This window comes from Pipistrellus hanaki (genome assembly GCF_964339955.1).
Source record: "Pipistrellus hanaki genome assembly, chromosome: 1".
Classification (NCBI taxonomy): domain Eukaryota; kingdom Metazoa; phylum Chordata; class Mammalia; order Chiroptera; family Vespertilionidae; genus Pipistrellus; species Pipistrellus hanaki.
In genome coordinates, this window is record NC_140503.1 from 25,126,127 (window position 1) to 25,146,693 (window position 20,567).

Sequence of the window (20,567 nt, forward strand, 5' to 3'; positions counted from 1 at the left end):
CTGACCCAGCCACCTGCTGAGCAGCAACACCCCCACCTCCAGTGGTCCAAAAGGAACCCATCTGTCCATGGCCCTCCGTGCCAACCGCCACATCCTCCTTCCTGCTTCCACGCTCTCAGACTGCGATACAACCAGACACCTCATGGCTCCTGCACGTCAGCCCTGACCCCTCGCTGCTCCTCACACCCCAGAGCCCAGCCGTCCTTGAGTATTGCTTTACTCTCTATTTTAGGGAGCTGTGCCCCTCACTCTCACCACGCTGCTCCCACACTGTTGTTCCCCTTCAGGTCCCAATCATTGCTGCTTTGGGCGTGACTGCAATGTCCAGCTTCCTGGGCTTCCTGCCTCCTTTCCGCCCGCTTAAAGCACTCACTGCACTGTTGTCAGCGTTGTATCCCTAATATGTAAATCCATTCAAACCATTTCCCTGCTTTAAGCCTTTCACTTGCTCCTCGCAGCCTGACACTGTGAAGGTTATTAGCAACATGGCTCACCCTGCTGTTGTTAAATGCTACCCAACCTCCAACCCCGACCCCCTCAAAGACTCCTTCTGACTCCTGTGGCCACTATCACTCAAAAGAGGGATGGGGGGAGAAGGTGTCTCAAAATAACACTCACTAAATGGTACTAATACTCACTAATCTGTGTTATCTTGAATCAGGAAGTCCTAAGATGTGGCATTAAACACTGGGTCACATCTTATGTCTGCCTCAAACCTATCGGAATGTCCTTAGTTTTTCTTTAAAAAATATCATCACAGTTTGGATCAGGAGCCATATCTCCCTCCCATTATTCACTATCAATTTTGCTTCTTAATAATCCCCATGAGAAATACACCAAACTATTCCCCAGTTAAAGTATCGGAATTAGTATATAATATATAAATGTGTGTGTGGGGAAAAAAATGTGTGTGCGCCTTTGAATTCCTCTTCTTCCCCCTAATCAAACCAACCAACACTCTCCACCAGGAGGCGCTAGGGGTATCAAAACCTGCGGTACTTTCATGGCTGGAGAGGCGGCGGTGGATGCGGCAGCGATGGAACCAATTCTCTTTCTGAGAATCGGTGAGAGGGAAGGGAGAGGAGCTGCGTTATTTTAGGGAGGCCTTGTCACTCTCCCCCTTCCGCGAGTAGGCGGTGTGCGGGCCTCATGGAGAGACGCTGGTGGCGGCTGCGGAGGCAGCGGGGGCTCCCATTGAGGCTGCTGCCGGCAGTAATCCGACCCCGCGGGCGCGGGGACTGAGCGGCGCGGGGAGCGCGGCGAGCTGCGAACAAAAGCCCTCCGCGCGGGGCCGGATCCCGGGACGTGCGGTGAGTGGACCGGCTCAGGGACGGGAGCAGCGGAGGGGCTACGAGACCCCCTTAAATCCACCTCGCTGGGATACGGTGTGTGTGTGATTGGGGGGGGGGGAGTGGGGGGACTCGGAGGGCATCTGGGGGCAGGTGTCTGAGCCTAGACTGGGGGATGGAGGGTGCCTTTAGCACATCAGACTTGGAGGGGATCAGGTGCAACTGGGAGGACCTTCTTCATCCCCGGCAAACACGGGGGTGGCAGTGGGGCGAAAGCAGGGGGGCACAGCTCCTAGCAAACCTAACCAGGAGGCAGGAGAGAGATCCATCTCCCCTCCCGGAGCGGCCTTCTGAGATGGAGGCATTTCTCTCAGACACTCCATCACCTCTGGACCCCATGCCTGGCTCTCCTTTGGCAGCGAGAAATCAACCGTAACTTCTCCCCTAGGCAAATGGGGTCTTCGCAGCAGTGCACTGTGGGGGATGGACAGGCCTCTTCCTTTTTTTGTTCTTGAAAAGCTGCATCCCCGGTTGCCCGCCTAAGCTACAAACAAATAGGCTAATCCTCCCGGGAATCCTCCAGCGGCCTCCCTGCCCGGCTCCTGCCTGCACCTCCATTTTTTTTTTTTTTTTTCCATCTTAACTTGCAGCAGGAAGAAAAAGCATCTAACGGGCCAGACGCCCTGGGGAGCTTGGCCACCGCCTCTACCCGCACTCCGGGGCTCCGGGAGATTGAGGCTGCTCTCTGTGCATCAGTATTCCCCCTCCCCCCGGCTGTCTGGGTTTTCAGGGCTTCCTAATTATGATTTAGGTTCCATGGGGCCTCTAGACCTAATACCAAAGCGGCTTAAGGTGGGATGGGATGGATATGAATGGGGGGGGGGGGGGGAACTGCTCTCAAATGTACCCACAATATCCCTCCATGTCATTCGCAGAGACCCCACAAAAGGACACGTTTCCGCTATGGTGGACCCCATACCTGCAGAAGAGAAGGCGGGAGCCGAGGCTGGAGGCTCCGGAGGAGACGGAGCCGCCGCGTCCGTGCCCCCCGGCGCCCGGGGGGCCGAGCAGCCCGCGGCCTCTTCGGCCTCCGCCTCGGCCTCGGCGGCGGCGGCGCCCCGCAAGGCTGAGGTCCCATGCGCAGCAGAAGGCGGGCGGCGGGAGCAGTCCCCGCTGCTGCACCTCGACCTCTTCAACTTCGACTGTCCCGAGGCCGAGGGCAGCCGCTACGTGCTGACCAGCCCCCGCTCGCTCGAGGCCTGCGCCCGCTGCGCCGTCAAACCGGTGGAGCTGCTGCCGCGGGCCCTGGCCGACCTGGTGCGCGAGGCCCCGGGCCGCTCCATGCGCGTGGCCACCGGCCTGTACGAGGCTTACGAGGCGGAGCGGCGCGCCAAGCTGCAGCAGTGCCGGGCCGAGCGCGAGCGCATTGTGCGCGAAGAGAAGCGGCGCCTCTTCACGCCCTTGGGCCACGCGGCCGCCGCGGCCCCGATCCCGGCCTCCAGCGCGGGCGGCAGCAGCGGCAGCGGCAGCGGCTACAGCAGCTCCAGCCTCCCGGCCTCGCCCGCGCCGCGTGCGGCCCGCAAGGCCTCTTCCAGTCCGTCCCCGGCTCGGCCCCAACCTGCGCCCGCGACCGCGGGCTCCCGGGCCGGTAGGAAAAGCCACTCCCTGGACTCCCTGTCCCGCCGGCAGCGGGAGGGCGCCCTCAGTTCTGAGTCCGGCGCGTCGTCCTCCTCCTACAGCGGGGAGAGCCTGCGGGAGATGCGCTGGCCCCCGCGGGCGTCCGCCCGGAACAGCTGCCCCGCGGGCTCCTTGTCCTCGGCCCCCAACCCTCTGGGCCGCCCCTCGGCCCTGGCCCTAGCGCCACTCACGGCGCGCAGCTTCAGCCTCGGCGACCTGAGCCACTCGCCGCAGACAGCCAAGCACGTGGAGCGCATCGTGCGCCAAGTGCGCGCCGAGCGAGGCCTGCGCGGGGTCCCCGAGCGCGACCGCAAGATCGCGGCGCTGATGCTGGCGCGGCACCAAGAGGAGCGCCTGCTGCTGGAGCAGCGCGCCGCGGCCCACGGCCAATGGGAGCGGCAGCGCGCGTGCGCCGAGCGGCGCCGGGAGCGCGAGGAGCGCGAGAAGCAACGCGCCCTGGAGAAGGGCCACCGCGCCTGGGCCGCGCAGGTGGAGGAGCGGCGCGGCCGCCGGGGCCGCGAGGAGCGCGAGGCGGCCCGGCGACGGCAGGAGCAGTGCGAGCTCAGCGAGGAGCGGCGCCGGGAGCTGGCTGAGCGGCAGAGCCTGCTGCGGCGGGAGCGGGCGGAGCGCGCGGCCCGCGAGGACCGGCTGCGCAAGCTGCAGCAGGAGCAGAACCTGAAGCAGCGGGAGGAGGGCCTGCAGGAAGGGCGCGAGCGGGCCGAGCAAGTCCGCAGGGAGCGCGCCCAGCGCGCGGCTGGTACCAAGCAGCGGCAGGAGGGCCAGCTGCAGCGGGAGAAGCGGAAACTGAGCAGGGCCGAGCGGGCGCGCCACCGGGCGCTGCTCGAGGGCCGGGCCCGCCAGGAGCACGAGGAGCGCGAGGGCCTGCGGAGCTCCCTGGAGGCCAGCTTGGGGCGCGCGCAGGAGAACTACGAGCACTTGGTGGAGCAGCGCGCCCGGGAGTTGCGGGAGCGGGCCCGGAGGGAGGAGCTGCAGGGTCGGCGGGCCAAGGAGGCGGCGGAGCGCAAAGACCGCGAGCACCAGGCGCATCTGGAGGCGCTGGCCCGGGCCGGCGAGCGGCGGTTGCAGCACGCGACGCAAGTGGCGGAGGAGGCGGTGCAGCAGAAGGCGCGGCGCGTGGGGCAGAGCCGTCTGGAGAAGGAGCGAGCGCAACGTGCCAAAAAGGAGAAGGTGGAGAGGGACGAAGACTGCCGCCGGCAGGAGCTGCTCCAAGCCATCGGGCGCAAGCTGGAGCGCAGCGAGCAGCTGTCGCGGGAGCGGCGGAGCGCGCTGGAGAGCGCGCGCTCCACGGCCCGGGCCTCCTTTCACGTGCGCGAGAAGGTGCGCGAGGAGACCAACACGCGCTCCTTCGACCGCATGGTGCGCGAGGCCCAGCTGACCGCCAGCCTGGACCGCAAATGACCGGCACCCCGGCGGGGGCCAGACGGCCACGCTCAGCCCCGCGGGGCATCCCTTGGCCCACTTGGCCCAAACCTGGGGAGTCCTCCGTTGGGTCGCAGCACATACACCTCTCGAACTTTCGGACCAATAAGGCAATAAGAGGACTAACACGCCAGACCTGTCATTTCGCAGCCTTTGTTTTTAAAAACTGACTTCGTATGGAAATGACAAAAGCACAATCTTTGGCCGTATCCACTTGTAGTGGCTCCCGCACCAGCTTTTGCCAAACTATCATCTTGTGTGTCTTTTTGGTTGGAATAGAAAAGAGCTGGGAGACGGGCTGGGTCGGGACTGAGGGGGAGGGTCCCTGGGAGAGAGCGCAGGGATGATTGCTCCTGGACGCAGCAGTCATCCCAGGCACCTCTTGTACATTGATGTCTGAGGCCACTGCCCTTACTGCAGCTGAGGGGGCATCTCCCTGGCTCCTCCATCTTTTAAAATATGGCAAGTTTCACAAAGCTCAGAGGCCCACAGAAAAGCACAACAACTGGAAGGTGTTAGGCCACACCCAAGTGACTCAAAAAAAATACTATTGATTTTTGTATGCTTGACTTTGAATTTGCCACTAAGAGCAAATTCTGGTCTTTGTCCTGATAGATTTTTTTTTAGTCCCCTAAATTTTCTAGTTAGACAATCATCTACAAATAATAATCAATTTGTCTTTTGCTCCCCTCGCTCCCATTCTCCCAAGTGACACACACACACAAATCAGGTGACTTGGTAACGCTGTTTAGCTTTAGCGAAGCCCCCACCGCCTGGGGGAGGCGGGTTCCTCAGGCAGCGGGGTTCCACAGGATTAAGCGTTCTTGCAGGGTAGTTTCAGGGGAGGAGGGTCTGATGCCCACTTCTTGGTGTGGAGCTCACTTCTCACAGACAGCAGCCATGCCTTAAGAAGCAGAGCTGCCTTATGTGCCTGCCCAGGCCAGTCCTGCCTAAATCTCCAGCCCCAAGGGTTGGCCCAGGGTAGTTCAGACTAGGATTCCCTCTGTGAAGGAATCACCGCAATGGCTCTAAGGGCAATGGACTGTGGTGGCTGAGAGCTGGAATTGCCTCTTGGCTTTTGAGAGTTGTGCTCACTGTGGTTAGCAGTGTATCTTCTCCTCTTCTACCTTTATTTTTTTATTTTTTAAAATATATTTTATTGATTTTTTTACAGAGAGGAAAAGAGAGGGATAGAGAGTTAGAAACATTGATGAGAGAGAGACATTGATCAGCTGCCTCCTGCACACCTCCTACTGGGGATGTGCCCGCAACCGAGGTACATGGCCTTGACTGGAATTGAACCTGGGACCCCTCAGTCTGCAGACCAGCGTTCTATCCACTGAGCCAAACTGGTCTCTCCTCCCCCCTTTAAATCCCGTCTCACCTATGACTGAAAGAGTTTGATTAGTTTCTCTGTGCCTCACCTTTCCCACCGGCCAGTATTCTTCTCCTGGTACCTCAAGGCTTCCCAGATCCAAAGCACCACCTCAGTATTATTTGTTGGTCTTCTTTGTGCCTTTTTTGACCTGGAGTTGGGAGGCAGGAGGGCTGCTGTTGGCTTGGTCTGTTTCTGGGGAAATGGATGCCTAGTGTTGGAAGGAAGAAGCAGTGCCCCACACACAGACGGTCATTTAGCCTCTGGGGGAAAATACTTGTACGACCATGCCGCTCCCTGGTCCAAAAAGTCCTGTTCGGTTGTCTTCAGGCAACTCAAACCCCTAGAGAGTTTCCCTTCCATGAAGCCAAAATCAGCCCCCAACAGTACCCCCATACAATGACTCTGCCTTCATCTGGAACGATTACTTTTTACATTAAACCAGAATCAGGAAATAAAAATTACCAAAAAAAAAAAAAAATCAGGGTAGGCATATATCATGTATATTCTGCTGGGCAGAATTGTCCTTAAAATGTCTGGTATTCACACACATACACAAACACACACACACTCACTCACACACATTTTGTCATTTCCCCCAATGCTAATCACGTGCCAACAGGTACAGGAGTAGTGTGCAGAAGGCAGCTGTGCTTAAGTGTTATACTTAAGATGTTATGAAACCAGGAAAGGAGATATGCCAAGGTTTATTTCTTGAGTGGGTGGATTTTTCCTCAAATTTTCTTCTTGTCAATGACCAGGATGTCAGTGAGCTGTAATTATTGGCATTATCTGTGAGTCGGGGGCATTTAACTAAAATGTTGGTGTGATACTGGTAATTACCTTGTGGTTCCTGATTTGCAAGAGGGCTTTTGAAAACTTAACAGGAGGTTCTACCTAAAACTACTTACTTCCAAAGTAGTTGTAATCATATGAGAAGATCAATCTGGTGTTTTGGATAAGGCACTGGAAGATACATAGGGGATCTTACCTGGCCCTTTATTCAGTTTGTTTTCTGACTTACCAAGTGACTGGGAAGATCACGTCTCTGTGCCTTGGTTTCACACAAACTCTGTGAGGAGGAGTCAGAATCAAAGTGGTGCTCTCAGTGGTATGACTGCAGAATTGTAGGTACAGTCACTATAAAGGGAGAGAGAATCATGTGACCATACTATTCCCAGAGAATGTATTATAGTGTTGTGACTTAGTGCAGACAGGAATGGTCTTGGAAAGCACGTTGCAGAACATAGTGTCACATGGGATGCAAAGGCCCAGGTCTGGATATCACCAAAGTTTTGCACGTAGAGAAAAGCACTGTGTAAAGGAAAGAACTTTGGGATTCTTAAAAACAAACAAACAAACAATACCATATAGCTAAGTAGAATTAAAGCAAACACAGAAACCAAACCTGGAAATAGTAAAGAATGGTTCTTCCAAATTTCAGATGATTCCCAAACTTTTGACATATGTGTACCCCTTCTATAATTTTCATAATGCTGAGTACTCCTCATACTCAGGAGAACGTAGAATTAGGCACAGCTAAGCACGGTGCAGTGCATATCCCCACCAAACTCTTCCCGTACCCCTGGGGGTACGTGTACCACACTTTGGGAAGCACCGGTCTAGAACCGTGGTCAGCAAACCGCAGCTCTTTGGCCCCTTGAGTGTGGCTCTTCCACAAAATACCACAGCCTGGGCGAGTCTATTTTGAAGAAGTTGCATTAGAAGAAGTTTAAGTTTAAAAATGTGGCTCTCCAAAGGAATTTCAGTTGTTGCACTGTTGATATTGGGCTCTGCTGACTAATGAGTTTGCCGACCACTGCTCTCTCTGTATTCTGGAATAAGTGGTCCTGTTGTTCTTTGAGGAGGAGCAATTTCCAAGATTCTTTGTTGGGCCCTTTACTTATATTCTTTTATAAGTTTTATAATACATGTTTTTATTGAGTTCAGAGAGGAAGGGAGAGTGATAGAAACATCAAAGATGTGAGAGGATCATAGATTGGCGGCTTCCTCACATCCCCCACTGAGGTTTAAGCCTGTAACCCGGGCATGTGCCCTGACCAGGAATTGAACAGCAACCTCCTGGCTCATGAGTTTACCCTCAACTACTGAGTCACACTGGCCAGGATATTTATATTCTTCTCTTTGAAATTATGCCAGAGGGGAAAATTGTTTCTTATTCTAAAAACCAGCAGAAGAAAATTGGAGGTGGAGGTGTGGCAGAGATGATGGTGGAGAATGGCTTGCTTTTCCTGATGTGACCGTTGTAACAAGTGCCCAGAATTTGCCTCGGGGCACCATACTGAAAGTTCTTACAAGCCAGTTCTTACCACACAGCTTTGAAGTGGCCCACGACCTTCACCTTAGCCCTCTTGGAGCATCCTGAAGTGAGGTGAGGAGGAATGGAAAGCGTTGGAAGAGGCTTTAGTTGGGTTCATTACCGAAGAAACAAGCGGGTGCTGTTTCAGATGGACTCACACATGAAGCTAGCCCAAGCAGTGAACAATGCTTACGCCACATCCGGACAGGAAGATGGAAATTTGCTTTCGGAAGCACATGGACTTAGTGTCTTCAATGGGAGCAGTAAGCAGGATTTGCCAAAAGCGAAGAGTCTGGTGTTTAAAAGGCCTATGAGAATGCAGCATGTGTTCATGCTATTCTGTCACACCTACTGCTTATTCCCCCGCCTTTTTAAAAAAATAAATATATTTTATTGATATTTTACAGAGAGGAAGGGAGAGAGAGCTAGAAATGTCGATGAGAGAGAAACATCAACCAGCTGCCTCTTGCACACCCCCTACCAGGGATGTGCCCGCAACCAATGTACATGCCCTTGACCGGAATCGAACCCAGGACCTTTCAGTCCACAGACCGAGACTCTACCACTGAGCCAAACCGGTATCGGCTATTCCCCCGCCTTTAAAAAGTCCATTGGAACACAGAAGTGACTGACTCTTCGTAAGAGGCTATGTCGTGTTTACCATTTATTCCCCTGTAGCCACGGTTTAGCACTCACACAGGGTAAAGCACATAAATACCGGATGGGGAGAGGGATCGACGATAGATGGATGACAAACAAAAAAGTGGTGACCAGGGTAACTCTGTATAAAATAGATCACGTGGACAGGCCTCCATTCATTCAACAAATTTGTATTGAGTACCTGCTGTGTGCCGGGCACTAGTCTTGTTGCTGGGGAGACAAGACAGTCTCTGATCATTGACCCCAGGAACCATTTAGGCTGCAATGTCATAAGCAAACACCTCTATTTCCCCATTGGGCTTAATCACCTTCCCACCCTGGTATCCATTTACAGGCAGACCGGATGTTCTTAAAGCACTCATTCCAAGCATTTTCACTTTCCCGAGAACATTCCATCTGCCTACCAAGCATCATTGAAGTCTTTGTTGTTTTCTTGCCCTCAGAAGGGCCTTGATTAATCAAATCAAATCCATAAGGTCTTGTACATAAGCTTTAAATTATAGTCAAAAGAGATAGATTAATTACCTTCAAGGGCATTGGTCTTGTGTTGCCTTTAGCAGGGGCAGCATAAATAGACCTCGAGAACCACATCTCAGGCTGTGCAAAGTCCCACGTCACCAAAACGGGATCAGCGCCATCGTTCAGCTGAAACAAGAAACTCAACATTTCAGAAGCATTTCCAGTTTTAAAGTCCCAACAAGAAGATTTCTGATCGATACTTAAATCCAGGAGAAAGGTCAGCAAACCAGGATACCCTGCTTCTTCAGGCTTCCAGGTGACGGGGGGTGGGGTGGGGGGGGGGTGGGGACACAGGTTGCTATGGAGACCGGCCTCATTTTTCACCGTATGACTGCATCTCCACCCCTGACGCATTTGGCAGAGGGACATAAGGATACCTGGCATTTCTTGGCACAGGCTGGATAGGGGCTTTCAGGGACCCAACAGAAAACTCAGAATTCTAAAAATGTTCTGCAGGCCTTATCTGTGACGCATTCAGCTTTGGGTGTCAGATGCAGCGCCTACAGGATTACACCCTGTCATGTGCTTTGCAGAAGAGCATCTTGTCTGCTCACATGTGTGCTCTGTCTCACGGAGCTCTGAGGCAGTCTCCATATGCGCCTCTTCCCAGCCCCTGCCTTTACCACCACGACATTCCCCTAGCCTGGTGCTGCTTTGGTTTCACACAGGTCAGGCTGGGACAGGGTGAAGTTAGCAGCGTATGTCAGGACATACTATAGAAGGAGAGAGTGGTTTCTCTCTGAGGAACACTGGTAGTCATTGTTCCTAGTGTGATTCATCAAATATTATCGGTTCCACTGGAGCATAAAAACCTAGTCCAAAGTGATTTCTAACTAAATTAGGTGTCATTCAAAGGCACGTTTTTTGTCAGACACCTGCACAAGTCACAGGACGGGCAGAAAGATGATCTAGAATTCTAGATCTACTATGTTTGAGCGTGCACATGCACGCATACACATGCACACATCGGTAAGAACCAATCCCAGCATCAGCAGTCTTGCAGAGAGAGGAAGCCTGTAGCCATCTTATCCTCCCAGGGAATGGTAAGCTCTGGTAAAAGTGAGCTGTCCCGTGGTGGGGGGTCCTCTGATTCACCTACCTCCAGCCCTAAGGCCCCTTCAGGCTCTGGCCTATAAGCATGGAATCTATATTTCCCAAGTCCCGTCCTTGAGCCACATGGGTGACAAAGCCTTTTCATGCTGCTGCCACACTTCTCCTTGCTTCTACTTGGTGTGAGAGACTGGCCGGGAAGTGGAATTTCAAAGCCAAAATGCTGATCTTCGGAACATAGTGTGACAGAATGCTAATGTCTACAAAATTCTAAAAAACCCAACCCATGGGGTCACCATATCTCCGAGGCAAAGCGTTTGGCAAAGGAGCAAGAGTCTTGATGTATTCAAACAATTACTGCCTGTTCCACATGCCCCTCTCGTCGTCTGTAAAATGGGGACAATAAATCCTACATGGTAGGGAGTTGTTAAATGAGCTAATGCTCGGAAAGCAGCACAGTCCTGGCAGATAGCATTCAATTTGTGGATACTGTTATTCTGAACTTAGGAGGGTGGAAAGGGAAGGAATGGAGTAGGTGGAACTTCAGCCAGGGGGTATTGGTGGACACCAGGCTCGGATGACAGCCCTTGTGGTTGTCTGTATCCCTGGCTGTGTGGCATTCCCCCAGCCATTCCAGAGGAAGGGGATCTGGAGAAATGGGTCCCCAGGAATGTGCTGTAGTCTGTGGCTGGGGGAGCGAAGGGCGCACCTTGTTTACCAAGTGTTTGGCAATAACATTGACATCTGATTATAATATTTGAAATGAAGCCTAAGATGGCAGGAAATTTTAAAATTTGCGTATCTTTCTTGGGGGAAAGATGGTGTGTTTCTGTCCTGGTGAGACCCAAATTCTATGAAAGCATCTTTAGCAGAACCAAGTGGGAGAAGCTGTGGGAGAACCACTGTCCTGGGGGCTGTGGTACTGCAGGATGTGGCACCCGGCAGGGAATCTGAGGGGAGCAGCCACCACATGGGAGGAAGAAGGTCCATGACAAGCCCGTTGAGGGAAAGGGCTGATGGGCTCGCTGTAGGAACAGATATTAGAGCAGGAAGGAGAGGTAGGTGTGCAGCAGCATTACTTCATTCTCAACAAATGACTTCCTCTGAGAAGGCTGAGAAAATGCCCCAGCCTCCTTTCCTGCCACCCCACCCCCTAGCCTGCAGACAGCTGCATGGAGGTCAGCTGCAGGACTGGGGTTTGTAAAATTGATACATGTCCAGTGTTTTCCACTCTGGGCATGTATCAATGCACAGAGGTATTGAACAGGTCAACTGGTCCCTGCTAGCTCTCACTGTGCATTGAGAAGTGAGGACTCAGAATCTGATAAGATTCCAGAAGCTCACCTGCTTTGTCATCTTTCTATTCCCCTTGGATACCCTACAAGGAGGCCCCAGTGAACCTCAGAGGCCTCCTGAGCCCTCAGAAAAATAGGCAGACTGTGCCTCCCACAAACATAGGCTTGTTTGAAGAGAACTCACAGGGTGAGCAAAATGTATGGCCAAAGGGAGCGATTTGCTAATGCTGGGATTGCAGGGCTAATAATAACTAATGTGTACTAAGCATTTACATTGTGCAGATGACTGTTTTAAGAGCTGAGTCCTCACAAGATCTCTATGAAGTAGGTTCTCATCTGTAAAATGTTCATTCCCATTTTACAGATGAGAAAATGGAGGCACCAAGTTTAAGTAACTTGTGCAAGTTCACACACCTAGTTTTGGATAACTGGGCTTGGACTCAAGTAAGTCCGGCTGTATAGCAAATACTTATAACTAGTATACTTGGCTCAGCCAAAAGCTCTGGCCTTACACTTCATAGTCTGCCTCCATTGCCATAGGTAGGCTGAGAAGTCTGCCTGGGTTCCCACTTCCTACAGTTGTTGGTGATGAAACAGCACCAGGTATTACACCTCAGTTCAGCAACCTTGGTACTGGCTAAGAAATAATTCAGATCCAAGACTCAAACTAGAAGAGAAAGTTTATTTAGAAAGTTTCAGAGGTAGAAGAAGTGAGCCTTTGAAGAAATGGGTTCATAAAATAAAAGAGGGGCCCTTGGAGCTTAGGAGAAAGAGAGAGACAAAATGGAAAGAAAGAAAGAAAGAAAGAAAGAAAGAAAGAAAGAAAGAAAGAAAGAAAGAAAGAAAGAATTAAAAAAAACCACACCTGGGGAAGGGAGTAGGGAAAGGCACAGGGCATGCTCCATAGAGAGGGCCATGCTGGGTCTTCTGTCCTGAGGGCTTTTAAGGGAAGATTTTAGGGGAGATCTCAATTGAATACTCATCAGCTTTCCAGATGTGCTCTTTCAGGGTCATAGTCTCCACTGACTGGTCAGTGCCAGAACAGGGGGGTCATTAGTCAATGTAGCTGGTCCTGAGGCAGCCATGGCATCATTTGTCTGCTTTTGCTGCTTTTCTGGGTCTGGAGCTGAAAAGCAACTGAGGCCTGGATGCTATCCCTAGGGGTTAATAATTAAGGGAGTCATCATACAAGGACCCATATAGGAGTCACATGAGGCTGCCGGGAGCCAATTCCAGCATGTCATAATTGCACGAGTTTCATCAAAAGGTTGATGGAACTTGGGGACTCAACAAGGGCTGAGTCACATATGTTATCACCTGTTGGAATGGCTAAAAGCATTTCCCTAAAACCTGAAAAGGTTGATTGTTTACTGCCAGACACCTCAGGGCTTCTTAATCTACATGTTGTTGCCTTCTGTTGGCCAAACACCTGACAGCCAGAGGGAATTCCCCAATCTGGCAACGCTTCTGTATAAAACCCTACCCTTTGAAGTGTATCTCCACCTTGCCTTAGGACAATTTGTGTTAATAAAAAGCAAGGGGTCCTGAGACAGGAGAACTTAGCTCCTTTAGCTAAAGCTCCTCTTACCCCCAATGCCTTTCAAAATTATCTTTCCTCTCTGGACTCCTACTTAATCTACACAGCCTTACTCCAGATTCCAGAACCCTTCTAGATATAGGATCAAGACCCACTGACGTTAAATGATGCCCCAACTTCCAGCATTATGAGGCCACTCTTCAGCCCCTTGGTTCTCCTCCAAGAGGGTCTACCACATGACCATCAGTATGAAAGATTAGGGGAGGAAATCTATAACCTACTCTATAACCAGTGACATGCTAGGGGAGAAAGGCTACCCTGGGGGCCAGGTCCTAATTTTCCCACTTTTGCCTGTTGCTGGGCACTCACTTGGGGCTTTCTGCCCTGATGACCTTCTGTATCTGGCCCGTTATTCCTGCTCAGCTCCTGTCTGTCTAACTGCTTACCACACAGCTGCTAAAAGAAGTGAAAACAAATGACAGGAAGGGAGGGAAGTGAACTTCCCTGGGAAGGGGAAGGGGTGATCTATGAATGGTTATTAAAGTAAGTAAAAACATTATTATGTCCAAGAAAGGAGAAAATGCAGTGAACGCCTAAATTAGGGGAATAGAAAGAGAAAGAAGCTGGGGGATACTAGAATGAATTCTTAGAAAACTTCAGGCGGGATATGAATGTTGTGAGCGCATGAGCATGGCTGAGCAAGTCACTGCCTCAACAGAGGAACAACAGGTCCCTGGCTGCAGCCCCCTGAGGCGGCCGAAGCAAGGTCCAGGGAGGAGAAAAGTGAGCCAGCACTTTAAAAACTGACAGTTGTTCTTTAGGTTCCCGACTCAAAATGTGATCATAGTCTATGGATGTCAGGTCTACATAGACCAGAGGTGGGAAACCTTTTTCCTGCCAAGGGCCATTTGGATATTTATCGTATCATTTGCTTAATGTAATCCACTTAATATAACTTGATGTTGCTATGAAAAGCTCCTAGGTTTATTGAATTTTGAGTCCTGCCTTTGGTTGCCTCGGCAGAGCTAGACCAAGTGGTTTCACGGGCCTCATTCGGCCCATGAGCTGACATTCCTCACCCCTGGCATAGACAATGGTAGGCAAGCTGACTCTGAGGGGCTTTCTAAACATCTCCAAAACTCCTAGCAAAAAAAGAATGTAACAAAAGTAACAAAAACATACAGTCTCTTGTGCTTGTGATTAAACCAGTTAACTAATCCATGAAATCTACAAGAAGGTACTTTTAAGATATTTCCTCTCTCTGTGGGCACCAAAAGTGGCCTGGTGCCTGCCTCAAGTAGCAGAAAACATATACAAAGTTCAAGGGAAAGGCAGTGTGCTTTGTGACCTTGAGGTACATCATTGGGAAGGTGACCTAAACTGTACACACAGTGCTAACATTGAGAATGACTCCGGCTGTATTTGTCAGGCAAGAGAAAAATCTGGTACTGATTTTCTTTAGTGTTCTTTTCATCTAGTCCTGAAGATGCCAGATTGACTGGAAACTTTCAATTAGGCTGAACGATATGAAATTGTTGATACACAACTGTTTTTTGACCTAAAAAAAAAAAAAAAGCAGCAGACCATGGGGTGACTGGTGCCCTAAATGAGCTATCTGAAGCCCTTGCAGGAAGGGGGAGGGGAGTGGGAGGAGGGAGCTGTCCAGGTGGCTGGGGCGTCCAGGCTCATGTGGGAAGAGATGTCCTATAAGGGAGCTGTCACAGACAGGTCAAGGGCAGCCTGCTGGCGTGCACAGGCAAAGGGCAGCTTTTCTGCCTGCGTGACGCATACATTTATGCTAGTGCATCTAAATGGGAGCTCCCTTGGTCTCCCCCACAGACTGAGCTGAAGGGCAGTTAGTTCATTTCCCTAGAATCTGCAAACTTTTCTGCAGAGGCTGTCGCCTCCTGCCTGATGCACGCTCCCATGGGGCCTGCGGGAAGCAAGCTGATGAGCAGCTGCTGCCTGTCTGGAATACCAAACAGCCCGCAGCAAGCAGTGCAGACTCCCAGCTCTGCTGCAGCCGCTCCCCGGGGGCTCCAGCTCCAGCTCCAGCTCCGCTCTCTCCATCCATTGTGGCTTTTCTGCAAACCCACTTGTTTCCAGGTGGTAGAAATAAGCCCACAATTCAACAACATGTATTCTAAAAGTTTCTCCATGACAACGCAGGACTGCAGGCTGCCAGCTCGGAGCCAGTCAGTGAATGGCCCTGGGGGCAGACAACACAGAGGTAACACAGAGCAACTGGAGATGCCAAAATGGCCTCAGCAGTAAGGCAGTCCTGGGGTTAACCTGCCCCAGATTCTGGGGAAACAGAGAGTACATGTCTACAGATGCCCAACAATTATAATCCATAAACCTTGACGTGAGCACAGAAGCCAAATAGTCCAGAGCAGCTTGGGCTTTCTCTTGTTTCTTAAATGACGTTTTGCATCTGAACAAGAGGTGGGAATAATGAGGCTGCAGAAAAGAAGGACCCGGGTTGTGAAAGGGCTGCCAGTGCTTTGTGATGGGCAGGGTCTTTGTAAATCTCAAGTATTGTCCAGATGGTGTGTCTCGACAGCTGTCGCCTCCCTCCGCCCCCTGGTCTCACTCCCTGCCGCAGCTGATCTCACGTGGCCAGAGCCTGTGAACAGGGATCTCTCCTCCCCCGCCCTAACATTGGATCACAGCAGTGACCTTGCACAGAATGTCGGGCAGCAGAGATGCTGCTTAAGACCCACGGCTTTGTAGGAGGCAGCGTGTAGCCAGTAGTGTGTGTAGGTCATCAATTAAAGTCACAGCCCTGGCCTGGGTGGCTTAGTTGGTTAGAATGCCATCCTGTGTGTGGGAAGGTCTCAGATTTCATTCCCGTCAGGGCACAGACCTAGGTTGTGGATTGGACCAACCAATGTTTCTCTCTCTCTCTCCCTCTCCCTCTCTCTCTCTCTCTCCCCCCCCTCTCCTTCTCCACTCCCCCCTCTCTCCCTTACTCTGTCTCTAAAACCAATTTTTTAAAAAAAAAAATGAAAAAGGGAAATTATAAACAAATGAGAAAGTAAAGGAGCGAGGTAGGGGCTTATCTGTGAGTTGGAAACAGAAGTGAAGACAGGAGCCAAACCAGATGACACTGATTTTCCTTCCCAACTCTGCCCTTTCATTTCGTTTCTTTAGGACTAACTGAGAAGCAGGGCCTCAGGGGCTTCCCTCCTTCCTCGTACTGCACCCCCCTCCCAGCCTCCAGCCTTCACTCCAACTGTTTATTTATTTTTTAATGTATTTTATTTATTTTTTACATAGAGGAAGGGAGAGGGATAGAGAGTTAGAAACATTCATGAGAGAGAAACATCCATCAGCTGCCTCCTGCCCACCTCCTGGGTATGTGCCCACAACCAAGGTACATGCCCTTGACCGGAATCAAACCTGGCACTCTTTGGGACCCTTGAGTCCGCAGGCAGACACTCTATCCACTGAGCCAAACCAGTTAGGGCCACTCCACTTGTTTAAACAGAGCCCTCTTCACTGGTTGGTGGTTCAATGATTTATTTGGTTTCACGAAAGGCTCTCAACTCCATGGAATGAAAAGGACATACATCGGAGGCATTGAAATCAGACCATTTGCCACCAGTCCAGGCATCAAGCAAATCCAATCTCAAGGCGCCTTGAGCCACGTATCCCCATTCTCCTGGGATATTCAAATAGGACCAGGGCTCCCTCCATCTGGTTCCCCTTTACTCTTCTGATGGGGGTCAATGCTGAGCTCCTTTCGCTGTGGGGTGGGGCGGTAGCCATCTCCTTTGGGTTGCTTTCTGAGGTCAGTGACTCTCCACACAGAATTGACAAGGGATGCATGTCAGCTTTGGCTCTGGGGTAACTAATTCATGGCTGTGGCTACTCTATGTCATAGAGGGTTATTTTATTTTTTTAAATATATTTTATTGATTCTGTACAGAGAGGAAGGGAGAGAGATAGTCAGAAACATCGATGAGAGAGAGTCATCAATCAGCTGCCTCTTGCACACCTGGGAATATGCCCGCAACCAAGGTACATGCCCTTGACCGGAATCGAACCTGGGACCCTTCAGTCCCCAAGCCGACGCTCTATCCATTGAGCCAAACCGGTCTCGGCATAGAGGGTTATTTTTATCTCCGAAGTTACAGGACCCAGTTACATAACTTGCAGTCCCAGTGCAAAATGAAAATGCATGGCTTCTCATTAACAATGTCAAGACAGAGCGTTAAACCAAGCACAGGACCCTTCTGAGCCCAGGGTCCAAATCGTTGTACCTGGTAGAGGAGGCTGTAGCCAAACATCAGGAGATAAAATTTCTGGAGTTTTAAACTTTGAGAGTAATTTGGACTTTCACAGTGGCAAAGCCAGACTCATATTAGCCAGAAGAAATTCAGACACCCTAATTTGTTGTTTTTCTTTATCTAATTCCCCTTCAGCTCCTTCCCTACACACAAGTACAAGGGTTGGGGAGTGTTTTTCTAGGACCATCAGACACAGCCTTTCCCTAAGTGGCAGAGCCTGGTTTCTGCCCATTTCATTGAGAATCAGCCCTCTTGCAAAAATTATTTAGTGGTTAAAATTATAGAGTCAGACACACCTACCCTTTGGGCCTCCTTGGGCAAAATTATATAATGTGGGGGTTGAATGCCCTGCTCTGAGGTGGTGGCATCTTCTCAAAAGCAGCAGCCTCAGTCTTCTTCAAGGGGGCTAAAGGATGCAGCCCCCTTACTCTGGGGGCAAACTCAAACTCCTACAGACCTACTTATGCCCCAGGCTGAGGTCCCTGGGCCCACGGAGCCCTAAGGAAAGCGGACGGTGTTTTTGAGCCCACTGAGCAGTGGCATCACAACCGTGTGTGTTTGGAGGTCGGTTTGGGGGTATGGATGGTGCTGTGCGTTCCGTCCCCGAAGCTGGGACTGCTGGGTGGGGAGGCAGGCAGACTGCTGTTCTCAACTTTCAGCCTTCTGTGAGAGCTGCGGTTTGTACACAGAAACCCAAAGGAGGATCTGGCCAAAGAGAAGGAAGCGCTAATAAAAAGCAGCAGCATCCAACGGATGCCAAGGCCGATGCTCTTGGGAAGTGTCTTCAAGGAAAGGCTGGCCTGGGGCCAGAGCTCCAGCTTTCAGCGTCGGCTGCGAAGGCCTTGGTCCATTGACGGTGCAGAGTTCCCCGTCCACAGTGACCAGAGAAATGCACCAGACGGCCCCATCCCACAGACCTCCATGGCTATATATAAATTAGAAATAAGTGCTAAAGGAGTTTGCACACCTTTTTAATTAAAGTTGATTATGGATTCTCCCCCTGGCCCCAGCCTCACACTGTTCACCAAGAGGCTCTTTTCTTCCCCAGGTTTTCAAGGCAAAAATAAACTAGTGAGGGTAACTCCCGCTGCACCTCACAGACCTAGGCAAGAACCAAGGCAGTTTGCAAGTGTGTGGTACTACCATTGATTTCTTCAACATTTACTAAATGTCTACAATATTCCAGACCCTAAGAAGAGAAGGCAGGTGATATTGTGGGCCCTGCCTCAAGGTGCTCCCAGGCTGGTGGGGGCTGCCTTTATAGGACCCTCTGATATGTGCTCCAGTGAGGACATGGATAAAAGCTCATAGGCATATAAGCATAACCAATAGATGCAAAACTCTTGGGAGGGAGGGCATGTATGAGAGTTGCGGGGGGGGGGGGGGAGAATTAGTAAGATATGTTCACATATAATACCTTAATAAAAAAAAAAAAAAAAAAAGAGCTCACAGGCAGTGCTGGTCCTAGGAGTGTCAGAGAGAGCTTCCGAGGGAACATGATATCTAAGCTGCAGGCAGAAGGCTGCATGATCATCCATAGGTAGGTGGCTGGTCCAGGCTCAGTAAATGGTCCCACTGCACAAGGCTGTCCAGGGTCCCAGCTTCCTTCTCTCTTGCCTTGTCTTCTAGGGCGTTTTCCTTATTTGCATGATCAAAGCTAACCAACCAGCACCACGTCTACATTCCAGGGGAAAGAGGACTGAGGGGGCCAGCCAGTTCCTCTTGTAGGAAGAAGTGGCATGTATCACTTTTGTTTCCATCTCACCAGCCAGCACTTAGCCAGTGACCACTTCTGGCTGCCAGTGTGGCTGGAGACGATAGCCTCTGGCTAAGTAGCCATGTGTCAAACTAAAACTAAAAGGGGATAATGGACACTGTGAGAAATTAGAAATCTCTGACACAGCAAGGAGAGAATGGTCTGTGGAATAGCAAATACCACAGTTGAGGGCAAAATCCAAAGAGAGTGCAATGGATTTGGGGAAGGATATGCTATGCACTATCTGTACTAAGTACTTTATGTATATTATTTCCTTTAAACCTCAACCTAGCCAAAGCCAGTTTGGCTCAGAGGTAGAGCGTCGGTCTGCGGACTGAAAGGTCCCAGGTTCAATTCCGGCCAAGGGCATGTACATTGGTTGCGGGCACATCCCCGGTAGGGGGTGTGCAAGAGGCAGCTGGTTGATGTTTCTCTCTCATCAACGTTTCTAGCTCTCTATCTCTCTCCCTTCCTCTCTGTAAAAAATCAATAAAATATATTTTAAAAATAAATTAAAAAAAAAATAAACCTCAACCTATATAATAAAGAGCTAATATGCTAACTAGACTGAACAGCTGAACAACCTTTCGGATGTCCTTCCAGGTGATCTTCAGGACAAAGCCAGAGATGCAAGGGCTGGGTCTCTTGCATGAATTTCGTGCATCGGGCCTCTAGTAATCCAATAAATATGAGTGTCACCATTTTCATCTTATAGAAGAGAAAAGTGAAGATCAGAGAGGTTAGGTGATTTTTCCAAGGTCACACAGCTGTAACGGTAGACCTAAGATATTAATCGAAGTCCACTCAGCTCCAGACCTGTTGGTCTCTCCACAAGGCTGCACTTCCTCTCTGTAAAGCCACCTAGAAGGTAGGAGAGGCTATGGGAGACTGGCAGAACGGTGCCAACACTGGGGCATGCAGGGAGTAAATGAATACTAGGAGGCAGGGAGGGGATTGATAAGAGCCGACAGGTAAATCCAAGAAGCAACTTCTGATATAGCCAACCATTTTTGAGTCTAATAGAATCAAAGTTCAGATTTTGCTTTGAGACCAAATTATTCTTAGTACAGGTAGTTGCATTCTAGAATTTCAAGATGCTCAGGTGTGAGGATGATCTTGATTCCCAAGCTGATCAACAGGATGACTTTGAAGGATCATCCATAGACATCTCCCATCCCACCCAAAGATGGAGCCCCTCCCACAGCATGCCTGAGGGCTGCTCAGCCTTGCCAACACCTCCAGTGTTTCCCAAACTTCTCTCATGATGAGAATCACCTGGTGGAGTTGTTAAAACACAGATTCCTGAATCCCAACTAAGAAGTGCTAAACTAGAATTTTTGAGAACATATAGGTAAAA

At 50.8% G+C, this 20,567-nt stretch overlaps 1 protein-coding gene across 2 annotated transcripts; it reads left to right on the plus strand.

Annotated features, from left to right (window-relative positions):
* The first annotated feature begins 1,035 nt into the window (after positions 1-1,035).
* CCDC177 (coiled-coil domain containing 177) lies at positions 1,036-4,728 on the plus strand. Of its 2 annotated transcripts, none has more exons than XM_084861063.1 (2): positions 1,036-1,385; positions 2,225-4,728. In XM_084861063.1, the coding sequence occupies exon 2, from the start codon at positions 2,253-2,255 to the stop codon at positions 4,383-4,385; it is 2,133 nt and encodes a 710-aa protein (XP_084717189.1). In that variant the 5' UTR covers positions 1,036-1,385; positions 2,225-2,252; the 3' UTR covers positions 4,386-4,728. The 2 variants fall into 2 exon arrangements, with proteins under 2 accessions (XP_084717189.1, XP_084717190.1); XM_084861064.1 differs by having other exon boundaries at positions 1,036-1,310.
* The last annotated feature ends 15,839 nt before the right edge of the window (positions 4,729-20,567 follow it).

What these genes read in the sequence shown, in the direction of transcription:
- CCDC177 (XM_084861063.1), top strand. Translation starts at nt 2,253, where the DNA reads ATGGTGGACCCCATACCTGCAGAAGAGAAGGCGGGAGCCGAGGCTGGA.